Source organism: Amphibalanus amphitrite, unplaced genomic scaffold, assembly GCF_019059575.1.
Source record: "Amphibalanus amphitrite isolate SeventyFive unplaced genomic scaffold, NRLGWU_Aamphi_draft 000287F_arrow, whole genome shotgun sequence".
Lineage (NCBI taxonomy): Eukaryota > Metazoa > Arthropoda > Thecostraca > Balanomorpha > Balanidae > Amphibalanus > Amphibalanus amphitrite.
Window position 1 is genome coordinate 192,702 of NW_024881782.1, and position 20,171 is coordinate 212,872.

Sequence of the window (20,171 nt, forward strand, 5' to 3'; positions counted from 1 at the left end):
GGAAGGGCAAATTGCTAGTGGGAAAGTAAGATCAGATGCCTACGAGTCGTTTGGTGCCGTTTTTAGCGCTCTAGCTCCACTTCGAAGGGCCATAAACTGCTAGCGAATTTGGGCCCCATGACCTTTGCTGACCTCTGTAGGTCAAACGGCTGGGAGTGCCAACGAATGACTCGGACTGTGGATTGGGCATGTTACGGCCTACATTATGTGAGAGTTTCAGCTTGATCTGAGGAGTCCCGAATCTGGGCTGAATCCAAAATCACGGGCTGAATCTGGGCTGAATATGGGCTGTCCGTTGATGAACATGGCTCTGACGCGATGATAACGTTGCAAAAATTAAATGATTTGATGTTGGGTCATTTAAAGTTACCTTGTCACCTGACCATGGAAGGCAGGAAGCTATTACTACCTCACAACGTGTAAGATAGCGGTTTGCCGAGCCTTTATACGATGATACGAACCTTCGCTTACCAACATCTCCCAATACGATACTTATGCTTATGCGAAACCACCGTATGTCCTGGGAGTCAAGTTCTCAATTTGTTCAATAAAAGCATTTGCTCGTCAGATATCAGCTCGACAGAGCCGGATCATCGATTAATTTCTTACACTTGCGACTGACTCGTTAACGTTTGCAGGAAGTGAAGTAAGGTATCTTTGGGTAATGTTTCATAAAAACTTGGAGTAATTTTGCAAAAACGTCTCGTAAGCCTGTCGGCCGTCGTTCCCAGCAGCGAAGTCCATCCCGCGTTCAGTCTCCGTGAAGTCCGAATGGCCACATAACCGGTCTAACCGGGTTAAAAACTATAAACCGAAAGCGTCGTCTCCGATATCGTTATGTGGCGTCTGAAGGGTTCATGTGTTGCTCTCGGGCGAATTCGCAGTGGCAGCGTCTGTGGCCGTATCATATACCCTTTGCAGTTTGCACTATGTCTATGTAATATGTATGCACATTGCACTTTGCAGGCAAGTGTCCTATAAACGTGTAAGCGCATAATGACCTCTCTGTTGACGCGCTATAGAACGGCTAAACCCCCAGGCCCCAACAAATAATATCTGATAATCTTGGAAATAGGAATCGGACTTCGAATGCGACATTTGATTGTGTGAGGCATAACCAGAACGTGTAGCTATTTGCAGTCCACACTGCTAATGACTTGCTGCGTCATCAGTCGCCACTTATCGAAGACACAAGCGCGTTTTTGTCAACCATCGATCGTACTAGCAACCTATAAGCTAATTGAATGAAATTAGATGAATGACCTTATAGGAACACCATACACATTACACACCGATAAATTTGCCCAGTGAGACTGGTGGCGGTGCTTCTTAGGGAGCCTGAGAAGCTAAAAAAACGCATTTATTTGGCCATGGAAGAATTAAACATCCGGCACATTTGAAGATCTACTTTCATACATACCTATGTAGGTAATATCTTCATAAGGTATTCATATTCACACATACCACCTATGGTATAGGTATTAACAAATTATAGGTAGGTATCTAAGACAACAGCTATGTAGCTGAGGCCGTTGAGGCATTACAGACGACTTTCAATGCAACGAAAACGAAGGTTACCTATCGTGGGAGATAAAAACATTTAAGATAAAAATATAGAGAAAAAAATCGACATTTACGAGCGCAATTGGTGATCGTTGTTCTAGGAAGGGTCATGGTCATGGACTCAGTGGCCCTCCCCTTGGTTACGTCCCTGCAGATTTCACTAGTTCTGGGTCCCTGAGAATTGAGATAAGTCCCTACTATATACATACTGCGGATATAAGAGCCGAACCTGAGCCCACTCGAGTCCGACGGCATACCAAGACGGCGTTCCGGGGGGGGGGGGGCTAAGTAGCCGGTAGATACCCGACATCAGCGTCCGAGGAGGGCACATTGTTTAGATAAGAAACGGCGCGAAGACGTTGCGTGGAGCGCGGGAGAAAGGCGCGCCAAAACAGACGTCCACCGCCGGCGCCACCGTAAATAGTCTGTTTCCCGCGGAAATCACTGCTGGGCAGGGGAGCCGGGGTTTGACGGGGACGCCGACGCAGGGGGGGGGGGGGCGGGTCGGCACCTGGCGGCAGACGCCGGAGCCGCGTCGGTGTGACGTCACCAGGCGCGCCTGTGACGTCACGGGTCGTTGTCCCAGGTGGCCGACGCGCGCCGGCCGTGAACCGCGCGCCGGTGGCGTTGGCGCGCTCGGGCGGCCGGCGCGCGCGCCGACGGCGGACGTCTGGGGCCACGACCCCACCCCGCGGCCGGTCCCTCGGCCCGCTGCCCGGCGGACAGCGATTGGTATGCGTCCGTTGCATGGAGAGGTGATCCACGATGAAATGAGGCAAAAAGCCGTGCGTCCGAGGTTTGCTGAGGACGTTGCCCCCAGTGGGCAATAAAACCAGAGCACCTTCCGTAGTCCGTACCGACTACCGATGCTTCCCTTGCCGGCATCAATGGCGGGAGAATGAAGAAAATCGTTGCTAGTTTCCTCAACGCAGATGTTTCCTCACCAAAGTTCAAAGGTTATGATGCGTTATGACCAATCCTTTATCATGTTATTTATCCGTTAGTTGTTACGGTACCCATCCCACCGTCGCGCCGCGTCAAATCGTTTTCTGGGCCAGACATTCATGTATGAGGCAAAGGTTTTGGTACTTGAGACGATCGATCGCTCGTTAAACTTTAAAATTCTAGCAAATCTGCAACATATTGCGCACCTCGGATCATCTCCGGGGGAAACGGTGCAGATGACGTAAGCAGAGCGAAGCGATCAGCTGATGAGCAGCCAAGCAAAGCGTTCAATCACCGGATGAAATGTTTCTGCATTGTGCGTTGTCTGTTGGACTGGGAGACATCGTTGACTTTGGGGAACTTTCCATTGTATCGGCCATCAAGGGAAACGCCGGGGCGCCGGGCAGCCCGCTCGAATATCGCGCCAAATTGTGGATCAGCTGGGAGGACGGGGCTCTGCGGCTTCAGTTGGCTGTTTCTAATATTAACCGCGATCATGAGTGCTCTTAAGATTTAGAGAACCGACTCATTTCATACTGTTTATTTTATCTTGTAATAGATATGCTAGCTAAGATTATTGTAAGTTAAAACAACACATGCAATAACTATAAAGCAATAGATATGTTTCCTGGCTCGCGAACATTAGAGCCGTCAAACTCGTGATGTAAACTTGGCCCGAGGAGCGGGAAACCGCGCGCGCCGGCACCGGAGAGGAGGCGGGTGGACGTATGCAACGGAATCATCTTTAATAGGTAAGTCTTTTGTGATTTTGTAAAATTTTCTGGCAGATCTTGATGTTTTTCATCCACTCTATTCATCAGCAGGATTGTATTCCGATAAATTGGTGGCATAAGGGGATGATAGGCTCAAGGAGTGCGCCGGAAGTGTCTGCTGCCCGTTTTTTGAGTTGTATTTCTGTTCGTAATTCGGTTATTATCCCATAAATTTGGATGGAATCATAACCAGTAGGTTCTTAAATTATATTTCAACCTTTGGAAATTGTGTTGATATAAATTTGCTATCACTTTCTTTTCAATCCTGAATTGTACATGGAATGACAGTGAGAGTTGCAACTGCAACTTGCATGGATGCCTGTCACTGTCCTATCTGTGCTATGGTTATGATATGTCTTGTTATATTATCTGCTTTATTTTGTTCTTAAAATCTGTGCATTATATAATCTAAAAAGATCAGAAACTTGTATCTGTGCAATACTTGGCGGTAGGTGATGACTGATTGTTTCAAAACTGGATTTTCAGGGTTGTGTATCTGGATGATCCACTGTGATGAATTATTTTTATTTCATATGCTTCATCGACAAGCCAGCAAGGTGTCATGCTGATGCTTTTGCTCCACTATTCAGATCTTTCGATGTTTCAAGGATGATCTGAGCGTAACTGTTCCCTAGTAGCTATCAATCCTTTTTTGTGAATGAATGCTTCTATTCTATTTGTCATTCATTCTTGTTGTAGAAGATGTTTATATCAGTTTGTTTGATAAGCTCTTTTTCTCTTTGCAAATAAGTTGCTAGAATGATATTAATAGCTAGGTATTCTAGGGACTAGGGCTCTAAAATATGCCTCAATTTAGTATATCTAATTGCTAACCTTATGACTTATTTTTCAACCCTTGCCATAAATGGTTGGATTAATATATACCTATTAATGATGCCTTCAGGCAACCGCTCATGTAATTAGCTTAAATGCTCTCAAAGCATAAGCTGCTTTATCAATTTTATCTAAGTGCTATTTTAAATGAAACTTATTTAGATATTTCCATTTCAATCTAACAATTTATCTCATATTTTAACAAGGTTAAGTTGTACACCTAATGAGGAAAGGAGTGTCCTGTCTACTATGTTACTAAATTTTGTGTTACATGGAAGCAAACCAATTACCAATGCCTTTTTTTGTATGGCTTAGGTAATTTGGTTTGATGAAACATGAGGTTATTGGTTGATGATGTTACATGAGGGCATTGGATATTGGAAGTTTGATTAAGTTTGAAAATGAAACATAACTGAAAGTATATGGATATACTATTTTTGGCATTTAGTTGTTTATGTGAGTAGTTATAAACTGGCTATGAATTGTCTCACTAACTTAATTTGTTATAGCTGGTAATTATGGGAAAATCATATTTTCCTTCATTCTTTTGTTGGGTTATGCTGAAAACCCACTGTCAGCATTGAGCATGTGTGTCAGTGACTATTACAGTTGGATTCAGTGATCATATTTCATTTGGTTCTTACAAATTGCTTTGCAGGCAACACTATTTCATTATTTTGCAAACAGGGTGTACATAGACATGTGGCTCAAAAAACAGTCAAATTTATACTGCATTGGTAGCTTATTGCATTGACATAAACCATGGTGCAATGTAAACATGCTGGTTTGATCTTTTGAAGTGCTGGTAGACTACTATCAACATATTTTATTGCAAGCAAGCCTATTATTGTAATAATGTATTAATGTGCCCACTCTAAAGCACCATTTTTATACCAATTTCATCAACCAAAATGTAAAGATATCTGCATCTTGTTATGCTCTAAATAATCAAGCTTAATGCTGCCTATTTAGCAAGTAGTTGCTTTTTTTGCTCTTGACAAGTAGTTCTGTATCAACTACATTCCAAGGTCTGATTAGAATCTTATTCCAATATTCTAACTTTCTTCAAGATGGCTAGGGGATGACATGTTAATGAGTAGTCAAGTTGTTCTGTTTTTCATTCACTGCATGCCTCTGCTGAAAAGCATCAATCCATTGATGTCAATTGTCATTTGGTTAGCTGTGCTGAAAGAGGCTTTGATTTAGTTAGAACATAGAAGCTGTATTTGTGGGTCGCACGTTTTTCACATGTCGTCTGTGGCCTGTTGCAGAGTAATGATCGAATGAGCGCTCGACTCCCTCTTCTGACGCTGCCGTCGGACAGATAATGTCTGGTGCCAGGTCAGTCGGCTGTGCATGCATCATCGCTGGTGTTTGGTGACGGTACTAGTTACTTGTGAAAGTGAAGACGGCAGACATTACACTGAATGCCTGGATCCAGAAAGTAGACTTGAGCACTGGTGAATGGGCCATTGACGACTTGGTGCTTTGACGTCTTGTAATTCGACTGTGATTTGTCCTGTGCTGATTTTCACGCTAATTCAGCTAGTGGGCTTTACTGGATCTTGCATGTTTGGAGTAGTTGACTTACATTTCTTGCCGGGGAATGCACAACTGTCCTACGTAGTGAGTGCACACCACATCAAGATAACTTAATCGCACGTCAGAGGTATATTTGTCTAGCGCTGTATGTTCGTCGACTCACTCGCGAAGGATGATAACAAAATGAACGACCATTAGAACTGTCCACCTAACTCGTATCGTGGATCCTTTTTTACGCGCTTGACTTTATTTCGTCATTCGTTATGCGTAAGTAACTGGAGAGAACAGTGTAAGAATTGCAACGATTCTCTATTTCTCCTTAAACAGTGATGCCTACCTAATAGTTTTTTTTTTCATTGAACTTGAGGGGAAGGTAAGGAAAGGATAAGTGCGAATGATGCTACTGATAGGTACGAAAGTATGCGACACCTGCACATCAACACCGTCCTAGCTTGTGCTTTCAGAGCTCAGTTCAACAGAAAAAATATGTATGATATTCAGTACTCATCGGAAAAATGATCTTGTGGTAACCATTTGCAGCGTTTTGTCTCGGCAATAAGCATCAAACGAGTTTTAGGAAGTATTTTTGTAAGGTACAAATTAAGGTGACCTTAGGTCAAGGTCAGAAGAGCATTATGGTTACATGAGCAAATCATGGGTACCGGCAGGCGACTCATCGCATTTCGGCATTTTGTGCTGTAGTGCATGTGCAATTTTTGTTCTACGGCCCTGGACAAACATAATGAAACGTTAAATATAGGTACACTAGGCCTCTGGAGGCCTGCCCTTTAGTGGCTAATCAAGGCACCCTGTGCGTATTGTGGGCTGCTGCACATTTTGAGGACATTTGGCTCCTTACCTCCGACATTATCTTTTTTGTGTGCAATTCTGTCGATCTTTTATTTCAATCGCTTGGTGAATAACCAGCCGGTTGTGGAGTTAAAGGGACCCTCCCACCTTAACATTAGATTTGAGTTGAGATAGCCAAAATGGGGTCCCTGGCTCACAATTACCGGTTTCGGCACTCACAACATCGAGAAATGCCTTAAATCGGAAATATTGAATTTCAAAATTGCAGCATTTTGATTCAGAGGGGCTAATGGTTAGGAATACCCCTCTGAATGTGTGACGTCAGCGCAGATATCTAACGATTTTTAAATGTTTGACTAAAACGTTTTGTAGCACGCGGTGGTATATGCTATTTGCGCGCAACAACTGCCGCAAACGCCGCACTTCTAAAATAAAGTCGCTAGAAACAGCGGAGATCCCAAAAAATTAAACAAAAGTAAAAGTCTAATATCTTGAAAACCGGTGAATATTTTTCGGTGAAATTTGGTAGATATTCGTTATCGCTCTTTCTGAACCGAGCGACATCACTTTCATGCCAATTCATAAACTTTTTTGAAGGTGGGAGGGTCCCTTTAATCGGCCAAATGTGCCCTTTTTAGGGGAAGGGGGGGGGGTCGCGAAGATTCTTCTTAAGAGCACCAAGAAAGTTAGGCCATTGGTCAACTGGTAAATATGAATGTATCAGCTTCCTTGCACGAGTGGCATAGGCTATTTTTTGACATGTATTTGCACTCATACCACATAAATGCTTTAACCCGCGCCGTGGGGGGGGCGTTTTTACGCCCCCCTCAGGTTTTTAGCGAATATCTCAAACGGCGGAGCTGCGCGCCGCCGTTTTTGGTACACCTGTTCATACGAAACTTTCAGCGATTGATATGAGTAACAGCATGTATAAAATGTATATCTCGGATTTTTGATATCTCTGACCCAAGGTCAGGTCAGTTTTGTGACCTCTCCATTATAAATCAATGGGAGGAAATTGAATTACAGTGTCCCAAAATTATATTTTGGCTTGGGTGTCTGAGGGGAATATTCGTCGCTACAAAGAGGGCTGAGAGTGGAAAATTGCCTGTCAGAATGGCACAGAAAAAGAGCGGGAAAAGGATCAACAATTTATTGGTGAATTTCGGAGGATGTGGGAGCTGATTTATAAAATAGGTGAATCGAATATGGAGGGAAGTAAAAGGTACACGCAGATGCTCTTTATTGGTAAAATAAGGAGTGAAAAATTGATCTGGAAAATTGGAGGTGAGAGTGGAGAATTATTTTGATTTGGATGTCACTTCCCACCCAAACTGGCAAATTTTGGGACACAATTTATTGAAATGCGCCTCTTTTGGACGAATGTCGTTAAAAAATTTTCTCAAACATCGGTTCACAGGTAAACATGGTAGGTACACTGAATCGGAAAAATACACCTCTGACCCCTCTGTATGCCCCTGAGGTCATCTCAGGTCATGAACGGTCACCAGCATTTTTTTGGCCTTAACTTTTGACAGAGACGTGCTAGAGCGGTGAGAACACATCAGATGTGTTCAGCTTGACGATACGGACCGACTGATATGCAACATGGCCCTTTCCGGTCCGGTCATGACCTTGACCTGAGGTCAAATTTTTAAAATGACTTTCAAGGTCAACAAATAGTTCATTCGACGCGTCTCGACGAGAGAAACACGATGCTGCCAAAAGTAATGTCGTGGCTGTATTGAGTCAAAAGTTATTGCCGAAAAACATTCTTCGTGAAAACGGTTATTTTGATGGTTTTTGCCCTCCGGAGGCTGAACCATTGACCTGAGGTCAAATCGGAGGCCATCACTCAGAAAGGTCTGTAAAAGGGCTATCGAATGCGCTTTTCCGCGGCGCTGTAGCTCTATTGGTTCCCGAGTTAGACGTTGGCAGTTTCCAAAAGTATTGAATGGGACTAAATTTGACCTTTGCTGACCTCTGGTGACCTGACCTTTGATCTGACCTAAAAGATGATTGAAGTGTTTTCCTTCTTATTTTTGATGCTCTTTCAATTGCCGCTTACCGCGTGTCGCTACGTGGCCCAGGGGCCAGGAGCCGAGTTAGAGGGGGGGGGGGGGGCGTGAAAACTCCCTTCCCCCAGCACTCTGCGGAAAGTTCAGGCCACCAGCACGGCGCGGGTTAACAATATCGGAACTTCTGGAGCAAATCCGAAGCGAAATTCCATGTCGATAAGATAATAGTTCCGGAGGGTCGCGGATTAGCCGCGATGACGGTTAACCCGTCTGTGGAAGCGATGTAGCCGTTAAATCTGGCATGCTTGGCCTCAGCTCCGCGGATGGGCTGTGTTGCTGGCATGAAAGTAGGTACCTAAACAATGGACTGAATTCTTCCATCGATCTTTTCTCTTAAGTTTAGTTCCGTCTGCGCCATTCCCCCATTTCCTTCCATTAACCCTGACACGCCCTGGACCACGCCGTCGCCATGCCCGCTTCAAACCGGTCCCCGTAGACAGGCGGCGGCTCCTCGGGGCCGAGCCGTGCCGTTAGCGGGCCGCGTGGCGCGCCTATTCTTCGCGCGCAAAATGTGCGGCACATGCTGGCGCGCCGTCGCCGGTCCAGGTGTGTTTCCGGCGGGACGGTACCGGCGGTCCCACCTGGCTGACAGGTGCCGCTGCGCCGACACCGGCGATCCCCGCGCGACGCGACGCGCCGGCGTCCGACGATGGGAACCGTAGGCTACCGGTGTCGGCCAGCGCTGCGGAGTCGATGAGTTTTCGGTGACTCCGACAGCCGACTCAGAGTCCGGCTTCCAGAATTCGCCTCCGGTCAGAACTGTCCACTTCAATCCGACCGATTCCGATTCTGACTCTGACTCCGTAGCCTTGGTGCCGGCGTTGGTGGCTGAGGGCTCGAGCGCTGGTTTTAGTCCGGAGGATGTGGTCCCAGTTGTGGCGGCAGGAAGTGGGCGGCCGTACGGACGGGTCGGGTGACGGGACAGCACCCATTTCACCGGGCCGGATGGAAAATTGGCAACCCTGACCCGAAAATGTCTGACCCGAAAGTTGTGTCTCCACGTGCTTCGTAGCACTCGCAAGGGGCTGTGTCGCAACTGGTATGCTTGTGATCGATGCGCGTTTGTTCCGGTTCCATGAGTATGAAGCTGCCATTTTCTGCGCCTCTTTCGTAAATCGCGAGAGGACAACGCGGGTCTGGATGCGGTATTTCACCTCATCTGCCGTGGGTGCAGTGGCAGTGCGCCACCCTCGGTGAGTCGTTAGGCAAGTGCAGCTCCCTCGTGGGTGGAGTGGACTGGCCTCGCATTGTTCGGTCCACACGCTGCGAGTGCAGCCGTCTCTCGGCAATGACTCGCCGCTTCCGGGACCGCCAAGTCTGCATGTTCTGCAGTTCTGACTCTGCGAGATGGCGACCCTCTCGACCAACCGTCGGCCGTTTTGGGAATCAGGCTTTTTGGAGTCTATTCTTCTTTTTTTTGGTCCCACTTTTTTGTCAGTTTTCAAACGGTTCATGAAGCTGATTGTCTTCTTATATCATTGTTCCTAACCTTTTCCTTTCATGTGATTCTGTAACGCGAACGCTTCTGTCATACTTTGGACGTTGGAATGAGCATGATTTTGAACAGCCGAGCAGTTGACACACTCAATGTGTCCGTTCAATGATATCTGCCGTTCACTCGTTTCGATTTCTTTCATGGGAAAACAAGTGAACGTCTTTGAACGGACACAGCGTGTTTCAGCTGCTCGGCTGTTCAAAATCGTGCTGTTAGATCAGCCGCATAAGAGACAGTTTGTGGGCAACAGCCACCTTGTAAATGCTCGATGCCATTTTAGGGGCTCTGCAGCAAGGAACGCCGCATCCGATCAATTTTGACGCATGATGCCTTTAAAATCTCGGCCTTCGGTGGCAACAGGGAACTGCAGATTTATTTAATTGCACCCCATGATGGACGTTTTTAAAGGTTAGTTGAAAAACAGGCATTTAAATATTCACAAATATTCGTTAGTGACAATGGATGGCTGTACCACCGTCTGGCGGGCCGGGCCGGGCCGGGCCGGCCGACGGCCGCCACCTGTCGGGGGCGGGATGGCGCGCCATGGCCCGCGCGCGCGCGCCGCCGCGCCGCTACCACTTTTGGCGCGCTTTTCTCGGGGCGGACGCTGGCAGGAGTTTATGGCCCTTCGAGACCTTTCGCTGCCTTATTTCAGTGCCGCGTTGTTTTTAGTATGGATGCCATGCCTGTGTGAACTAATTATTCCCAGATGCTGCTCTTTTGCTCTTTCATGAGCCTTGCCTCTTACAGTGAATGTTTAGTTTCAGTTCAGTTTTTAAGTTGATGTGATCCCCGGCTGTGGTTGCTCAGGGTGTAAAGAAAGGAGGGAATGAGTTTGAAATTCTTTCTTATCAAGGTCGTAATGGTGCCGTGAGATTTTGGTACCACAGAGGTCGTCAGGAAGGAAATTAAGATCCATGAATGACTCAATGAAGAGACCAAGCGCGAGGTGCTGCTGTAAAGAGCCCAGTACACATCACCATCGCGAAATGTGAATGTCTGAAACACGACACATCGGTGGTCAGCTGGTATCCATTTTTTCAGCTCCGATACCATTGCCGTGCCTCTGCACGTTTTGGCGTTATCGCGGCTAGACTGGGTGGTCAGAAGCGAGGGGGATGTAGTGTCCGAGGACCGAGTCCCTTAAGCCGACGGTTCTGGCGGGCAGACGAGGGGGGGGGGATGCCTGGGGACGGCCCCGGCTCGGATTTCATCGGCGAGCGTCGGACCGACGCCGTCTCCCCGCGCGTTTTGCGCGCGCTCGACCTTTGTCTGGTAATCCGGTCCTCCGGGGGGTCGCGTCCCCCGCGCCCGCCACGTCGCGCCGCCAGACGTGACGTCACGCGGCGGCTCCAGGGAGCAGGCGTCGGGTCACACTCCTCGCCCGCTGTCGGGAATGTTTCACCGGTCACCCCATCCAAAAATAGCCACCTCCCGGGACCGTCTCAAAGACGTGCCATTGTCCGTCCCGTTAGCTGTCCCTGGCGCCGCCCCTGCGGCCGGCGGCGCGGGAGCCCGGCGCGCGCTGATAGGGGGTCGGGGGGACGGCGTGTCGCCGCCGGCCGGCGGCCGAACAGCTGACCGATCAGCTGATCGCGCCGGGCCCACTCAACCACGCCGGTTCGACCGCGCCGGTCCCGTCAGCACGGAGCTGTCACCTAACCCCGCGCGTGTAGCATCACGGTGTGCAATACGGGTGTTCCGGACGCCACTGGGAGCAGGATATTCGCCGGCGTTTACAGCGCACCAGTTCCGGTAGGTGAGGAGTGCATGCCGCACGCCGCGCGCGACGCGCCATCGACCACCTGTCGGGTGTCCGGCGCGCCGGCGGGTAGTGTTGGCGGCTGGCGCCGTTTTGGACGCTCGCGAGCGTGGGTGACCTTTGCGGAGGGTGGTGTTGCCCGCGCGGAGGTCGGACTCGTCTGGTGGGGTGGAGTGGACACATGTTGCAGGGGAGGGAGGGAGGGAGGGAGGGGAGAGGCTGCAACGTGGCCGCCGGCGTCTGCAACAGCTGACTCGGCGTGGCGCGTGGAATCCTTCGGCCCGGGTCGCTGGCCTTCGGTTACTGATGGGTGATGGGCTACATACCAACGCTGCTTCGCTTCGATTTGTTACTGCCTTCTTTTTGTTTTATGTTTATATTTATTGTCTATATGAAAGTTGAAATACCTTACCTTGGAATGCATTGTTTAATACATTCACGCTCCACTGTTACAACCTATCTGGCTGCTTCCGAATAAATTTTGGCAATAGTGTTAGGTCATTTAGTTACCTTTAAATTTTTACTGACTACCTTTAAAGGGACTATCCCACCTTCTAAAATGTTGTTAAAACCAGTTAAATTGTGCCCGACTTTATAGATTGGATGACCAGGAACACGGTTCTGGCATTTATTTTTCATTAAACATCTTAGGCTTCCCATATTCCAAACACAAACTTTCAAATATGTGACGTCACAACCCAAAATTACCTCCTACCCCAGGCCACATTACTGTCATAAAGCTGATTCTTTTTACTCTGTAGGCACCATAACAAAGTTCAGACCAAGTTTTAAGCGATTTTTCAACGAACAAACCCATTTAAATCAGAATGACTAAACGAGGTGACGTCACACTAACGGTCGCTCCATGTTGAAGATAGGGCCTTGCACAAGGCCCATTTTCAAATGAAGGGAACGAATTTCTTCAACACCAAGAGGCCGCGGGGGTTGCAACCTAGATAGATAGTGGTTTCTGAACCTCGCCGCAAACTTGGCTATCTCAACTCAAACCCCATGTTAAAGGTGGGATAGTCCCTTTAAACTGTTTTGTTATGATCGGATTGTTTTTATTTAAATACCACGTTTGTCGTTTTATTAAATGCCCGTTTTTAAATGTCTACCAAAAAAAGATGTCGAACGTTTATTCGACGTATGAGGTGAAAAATATTAAATAAAAATTTTTTCGGCTTTATTGAGTTGCGTTATTCACTGGTTCAGACCAATGGTTAAGGAGACTCCGTAAAGCCGTAATATTTGTTTTTTTAAGTATTTTTTTTATCCCTGTACAGCCCAAAACTTAAAAAAAACACACATCTGGGGATCCTTATTGAAAGTGGAAGACCTCATTGAATGGATGATTTTTTTTTTTTTTCATTACCTCGGACACGAGTAGGTACACCAATTTTTTGGTGCAAAACGGAACAATGGTAGCCTATGTTCTGAGAGCGATTTCATGTTGGTGTGATGCCCAGTTAGAAATAATGTTTTCTTTGCTTAATCCTCGTAACTAAAGTTTCATGTTATTTCCTTCATAATGTGAGCTTCAGATTAGATCGGCCTTTGTTTCGAATCGGCTTTACTTCGTTTCTGACTCAAGTGCTTTTTTCCGATGATTTCCTAAAAGATATAAGCAGTTTGAATCATTGAATAGCCACGGGCCCGTGTGCCCGGTAATTTGTTGCGAATCGCTGCAGATCTGCCACCCCTACCCGGCTTCTTCGCTCGCGCTAACTCCAGACTCTAACCGCTAACTGGCCGATGTAAATGAATGAAACTGTCTTCATTGAAGACAGTGGAACGTATCGCGGCAGATGACGTCACGGTCGTCCTGGGTCTCATGCGGCTCTTTTGTTAGGGGCTTGTTGAAGGCAAGAACTTGATACCCTGAAAGGCACATTCACTTTTGTAGGATTTAACCGCGATAAACATATTATTTGAAGGTTCTGAAAACCAGAGTGATATTTTTTGAAGCACAGTTTTTAATGGCTCATTCACCATTCTGGAGGCTGCAAGCTGTGCTCGTCCACGTGATATGATACCTTTTTGGTTTCTACTTTATCACGTGCCTTGATCACGTGCACAACTTGACACATCTAATCAAGGTCATGAGGTCAATACTCGTGTAGTTCCTTAATTATTGCTTTTTGCTTCTTCATTTTGTTGACTATTTTCATTTCCTCAAAATTATTTTTGCATAACACCTGATGTGTTGTGTTCATTTTCGTTACTTGCGCTTTACCAACAATGGCCACGAGTACCACTTACCTGTGTGAACAGTCAATATTCTTTCAATGGTACGTTCATTGATTTTGTACTGCATGTTGCATGTTGACTGGCTTGAGATATTTACGCGAGCACTGTCAGTGTCTAACGCTCAACAACAATCCCAGTTCAATCCTGCCCGTTTCGAAATTCATCCTCATCGAACTTTTCCGTTCTTGGCCATTTATCACTTGCTGAACCCTGACGACCTAACGTGACCCCCGATGGGACCCCACCTGACCCGCCACCCGTCCTCCTCAGGGGCAGCTCGAGACCGATCCGCGCGGCACCGGCCATCCTGACGCGCTCCAAGCGGCGGCGGCCGACCGACAGTCCCGTGTCGGCCATGGACCAGGGCGCCGGCCCGTCAGCGGTCAGCCAGCTCGGCCAGCAGAGCTGGGGAAGCTCACCGGCACTCAGCGTCGACAGCTTTTCGAGCACGCCTGCGGCTGGGGAGAGTCTGAGCTCGCTGGCGGCCAGCACGCCCGGCTCCATGGAGAGCCTGGACTCGGACTCGAGCAGGACGTTTCTGCGCGGCTTCGATAGCCAGTGGAAGCGGCAGCGGGCGCGCACGCCTCCGCCCTCCAGCTGGTCAAAGTGAGTGTCTCGGGAGGGACCGGGAACACAGGGAATTAGTCGGTTGATGGTTTTGTGTTGCCGGAAATGTTTAAGCTCTTTACTAGAGGTGATGTTTTTCAATAATCTAGCGGGCTTCCTAACGCAAGGCTGAAAGAAGTTTGCTGATTAGACGCGTTGTAGTGCGTTTTGCTTTTTATTTAGTGCCCTGACTGAGACGCTACATCAGTTGAGCAATATTCGATGACTTGTTGACCACTTCATCGTGATTCCGCCACTGATTGGCTAAACTTTATTTGGACCGAAATCTGTGTAATCTACGAGTACTTGGCGCCGTAACGCCACCTCTGAATGGCGACGTTACGCCGCCCCTGACCGTTTCGCTGACGCCGCCTCTGACCGTTGCCCTGACCGGCCACAGGTTCCGCGAGTCGCAGGTGATGCCGCCGCAGATCCGGCAGCGGGTACCGCCGCTGCCCGATCTGCAGTGGACGGAGGCCGAGGATCTCTGGAACAGTATGCGCACGAAGGACTACAGCTACAAGCGGGACCCTGCCCTCATGAGCCACCACCCGGCGCTGAAGCCCCACATGCGAGCCATTCTCATCGACTGGCTCATTGAGGTGGGTATTTCGAATACAACGAGCGAGCTAAACGAAGAACGAGAAATTTTTTGATCATTTAGGGAGTTACAACATGTTTAGTTTTTGTAGTGAATCAAACCTGGATGGCATTGAACTATTCAAAATATACCACATGCTGTTTTATAAGATGCAAGGCGAACTTCAGCGACGAATGAGCAGATTTCCGCTCATTTGACCCCTGTTGTTCCCCCGTCTGACTTCTGCTCATCCTGTGTTCGTCAGGTGTGTGAAGTGCACCGGCTACACAGGGAGACGTTCTACCTCGCGGTCGATTTTCTGGACCGGTATTTAAGTCGCGCCCGGGACCTGCCCAAATCACAGCTCCAGTTAGGAGGTGAGATAACGGACAGTGGCGCGGGGCGCCATTGATGGCGCAGTGTGCAGAGCCTGCGGCTTCCGCTGTACTCTTGAAGAACGGCTGTGGTCGTTGTAGGGTTATAGTCAATTATATTCGCATCGTGTGGGTGACAAGAAAAAAAATGTCGAGCTGATTTGGCAAGTTGATGGTCTTAAAAGTGAAGCTGAACATCGGAAAAATGGTAAAAGCTGGTTCTTGCCAAGCGACAAATAGTTTGAGCAAATGGAAGCTGACTGATTTACATTCGACCACCTGGTTATGTCGCGGTCTATGTAAGGTGATGTCGTTTGCGGTCACTATGGTATACGTTTGCGGTCTCGCTCACACGGCATGTGTTCCCATGCCTGCAGGCATCACATGCCTCATGATAGCCGCCAAGCTGGAGGAGATCTACCCGCCCAAGGTGGCCGACTTTGCCTACGTCACAGACGGCGCCTGTACCCAGGAGGACATTCAGGACAAGGAGCTGGTCATCATGAAGGTATGTCGGGAGGGGATGGTGGTGGTTTGGAGAGGCGGCGGATACCATGGTGGTTGGTGGTGATGGGGAATAGTTGATGGGGTTGGGATGGCTCTTGGCTCTGTGGATGATTGGTTTCTGCTTGGCGTGTAATGTTTCGGCTGGATTACAGTTGGGTTGGTCTCTCCATTGGAATGTGGTTGAATGATTGAGGTTGCATTGGTTTCTCGCTGTGGGTTTACTATGGTGAATGGTCTCACGGCTGGTGGCGGTATTTGAGATGGGCAATCCTGCGTTGTATATGGGGCTTATCAATGCTTAGGGTCTGCTGCATACCTACGCCAATGGCAGCTGTATGATTTGTGATGGACACTGACACTTTTCCTTTCCTTCTATGCGCGGTCAGATCAGCGAAGGTATGAAACTGTGGAATTAACCATTTGTTACATGTCAACGATAAGTTTTTTGTGTGTTTGTCAGTGAGTTGATTTCCACTTTCCATTTTTAATGTTACCAGTTCACTTTTGTCAGCTGATTTTGTCCCCCTATTTTGTATTTGCATGCCTTGTGTTGGTATTTGTGCTACTAGCTGCAAGACTAATGCAGTTTTTTTCCTAATATAGCCTCAGTTTGTAACTAATTGATTATAGAGAGGCCAATTTATTTTGTTGTGCTTCTTTTCGTGCATTTTAGGAAAAATAAAATAATTAAACCCTTTGTGTCAGGTCAGTATCATTGTAAACGTATGGCGTATGCATAATATAATGTTCCTGCTCGCATACCACCAGCTGCTCACCGGTCCAAAAGTGGTGTCGAATTCCCGGCTAATTATGTAGACCACCTTTTATTCGCATTTCATGGGTCAAGGCTGTATTCGAAAGCGATATATTTTTGCGGTTATCAAACTGATCACATCCAGACGTCGTACTTCCTTATTTAGTAGACTTGGCTGTTGCTTCTTGGACTCGAGAGATCAAAGTGTAGCTGAGAAGTGCAGTGCAAGCCGCCGTCGAATCACGAAAACCCTAGGCCATCTATGCACCGAAGTATTGACACACATATTTCCCTCTGTGCAGGTGTTGAACTGGTCCTTGTCACCAATCACTCCTCAGCACTGGCTGGGCACCTATCTGCAGCTCACAAACATGGAGGAAACCAGATGCGGTGAGTAGGAACGCCTTTCGTTAGCTCAGATTGATAGGCTGTGATGCCGGACATTGGTCATGTGAAGTTCTGTCTGCTGTGAGGCATCAAAATTGGTTTGTTGATGGAACCAAATGTTCGTTAGCGTAACGTCCTACTGGCAATTATTTCATTCATTCAAACTATTGCATGCGAAGAAATATGCCTCAATATTTCATTCCATCCTAGTGTTTCACCGCGGATGCAGTATTTATACGAAGAACTGGCTTTGCTCTTCACCCGTGAGTGGTTCTTTTGTGGGAGAGCCATACACTTCGAACTCATCATACCCTACAGCACTCTATAACCCTCCCCTCTCCCTTCTAGGTGACGCGGTGCCTACCCTCCCCCTCCCCCTGATAGGTGACGTGGTGATAACTCCCTCCCCTCCCCTCCGTTCAGGTGACGCGGTGACGGCCGAAGAGTTCACCAGTCCGCAGTTTTCGGCGCTCCAGTTTGTCCAGATGTGCCAGCTCATTGACCTGGCCGTCATGGACATGGCCTCGATCCAGTTCAAGTACGGTGTGCTGGCCGGCGCCGCCTTCTTCCACTTTACCAGGAACCGGGAGCTCACCATCAGGATCTCCGGTGAGACCCAGTCGCCGATTACAAGATGCACCTGTTATAAGCTGTTTAGTTCGTCAGTTCTCTGTTGACATATCCGCTTTACCAGTAGGTACAGCGTTATTATGGGCGCAAAATGACCACCGTATTCGACGGGCCCGTAAAAACCCTAATAAACAAACAAACAAACTGTTCGCTGTTCAGGTGACATACCAATGTGAGCCAATATTTAGTCGCATTTTTAGGTTCACATGCCACCATTCGTGGATTTTTGGTCTGACTGACTTTTGGTCGCCAAAAATGGCAATTTGCAATTCAAATGTTTCATGAATATCAATGACTTTATTTTATTTTCATTCATTGATCACCTAATCGAGCGATATAAATTCCTCAAAGACCAGCTCCTGTAGTTGTTTTGTTTAAGGTCTGCACCTGATTCTCACTGTGTCACTCGCTGACCTTCCACCCGCTTCTGTCCGTCTCAGGCTACTCGTGGTTCGAGCTGTCGCCTTGCGTCACCTGGCTGGGCCCATTTTACGTGACACTGCGTGACCACCTGCTGTGTCACGTGCCGCCGTTTGACCGAGTGCCCGACACGGATCGACACAATATCCAGATCCACGCCGTCAACCTGCAGATCCTGGTGAGTGGATATGATGGTGACGGGAGAGCTGGTGGGCTCCGGGGGAGTAGGGGATTGCTGTGGAGGAGTTAGTTAAGTTAATCAATCATGGTGAGGGACGGGTATGTAGTGGGTTCGAAGTCGCTGGTCTCGTCTATTCGATGAACACTAGGATTAGGTAGAACTTCGTTTTCTAGCTGTTTCTAGAGGGAATAGACTGAATCCTCTCGTACCGATCTAGCATTGCTTCCAGCAGCTAGCGTTGCTTGTAGTATGTAGATCCCCGGAAGATTATATTCCAGACTGTTGAGCTCTTCGTGCCATTTCATGCTTGTTTTGTGTCCATGCGTTCGAACTGTGACTGACGTCCGTCCTGTCTCCCCAGGAGGAGGCGCAGAAGCGGTCTGAGGAACAGGAGGCCCAGCTCTGCATGTCTCCTCAGGCGACCGCTGAGCGACCCGACTTCCTGACCCCTCCGGACTCGGGCGGCCGGCACCGGCCCTGAGCGACCCGTCCGCACCACGACGGGGTCACGGTGGGACGTGGTGGGACCGCGGCGGGACCCGGAGCCACCGACCAGTCAGAAGCGTCGAAACGGGCGCGGCGGTGTAGTTCGCCATACAAAAAATACAGCGGCGGTCCTCATGAGGGCCGGCCGCGCTCAGATAGCACTGCCATCTTCCGGCGCGCTGCCGAACTATCAGTTGCGTGGTGGCGCTGTGGTAGTTATTTATTTGCGAGGCGAGGCGGCAGGGCCGCGGGCAGTGCGTCGGGAAGGGTAGGAATCGGCCGGCATCGGTAGAGTAGCTCTGGACGGGCATTGTCGCCGGCTGCCCGGCGGCGGTTTCCAAAGATCTCTGTCGACGGGAGGCCGTCCCGTCTGAGGGGTCCGCCATCAGCGCTCTGAGGGGCGTGTGAAGTCACTGCGCCGCGACCGAACCGGCGCAACGGTCTGGAACCGAGCAGACCGCACCGCCAGTTTTAACCGGTTTATAGCAGATCTAGGAATTTTTCCAATGAAATGAGCCCTTTTACCAGAGACGGTGGAGTTTTATCATCTCAACTAACTGCCTTTTAGCCGTGCCTCGCCTCCACCCGGCGTGCGTTTATCACAACGATGTGACACTGCCGACGATATTTGTCCCAACGAACCACAGTTCATAGCCGATTGTGTTTTTGAGTGTATGTTTGCGTGCCTGTGTGGGGAAGGAGGGTGTACACGTGTGCGGGGTGGGTTGTTTTTGTTTTATTTTCTCGCGCCGCCGTGACGCCGCGGTGGCTGCGAGCGATCTCTGTTCTGCTCACCGGGCGCCGCGCATCGCCAACCGCTGACGGTGCGTCGATTGGCCGAGCGTCGCGGGGCGACGAGAGCCGGAGCGAGAGCGCTGTGTGTAGGCGGCATTACACTGGTCTGGGCCGCGGAGTGTCTGCGTCGCGTCCCCGGTGTGTGTTCGGGGGGAGACTTGTGCTCATGGAGGGGTGAGGCTGGGACCCGACCCCCGTGTACGAGCGATTTGCTCCCTGCTGGCGTTTAAAGGGACCTCCGTCTGGGCTTTGGCCTCGAGGCGCCCTGTGTCGAACCCAGATGCACGATGGGGCCGGATGAAATCGCTGTCAACATTATGCTCCAAATCCACGTACGATCCATACATTGTCCTGAGTTTTGTGTTGTACATCTTGATCAATAAACATGAATTGTACTTA

At 48.7% G+C, this 20,171-nt stretch overlaps 1 protein-coding gene across 4 annotated transcripts; it reads left to right on the forward strand.

Annotated features, from left to right (window-relative positions):
• The first annotated feature begins 2,826 nt into the window (after positions 1-2,826).
• LOC122387464 (G1/S-specific cyclin-E-like) lies at positions 2,827-20,171 on the forward strand. 4 transcript variants are annotated; one of them, XM_043377684.1, is made up of 10 exons: positions 2,827-3,260; positions 5,387-5,456; positions 14,323-14,658; positions 15,059-15,260; positions 15,504-15,615; positions 15,990-16,120; positions 17,176-17,263; positions 17,684-17,869; positions 18,331-18,488; positions 18,853-20,171. In XM_043377684.1, the coding sequence occupies exons 2-10, from the start codon at positions 5,443-5,445 to the stop codon at positions 18,970-18,972; spliced, it is 1,347 nt and encodes a 448-aa protein (XP_043233619.1). In that variant the 5' UTR covers positions 2,827-3,260; positions 5,387-5,442; the 3' UTR covers positions 18,973-20,171. The 4 variants fall into 4 exon arrangements, with proteins under 4 accessions (XP_043233619.1, XP_043233621.1, XP_043233620.1 ...); XM_043377685.1 differs by lacking the exon at positions 2,827-3,260 and adding an exon at positions 3,395-3,473; XM_043377686.1 differs by lacking the exon at positions 5,387-5,456 and having other exon boundaries at positions 2,939-3,260.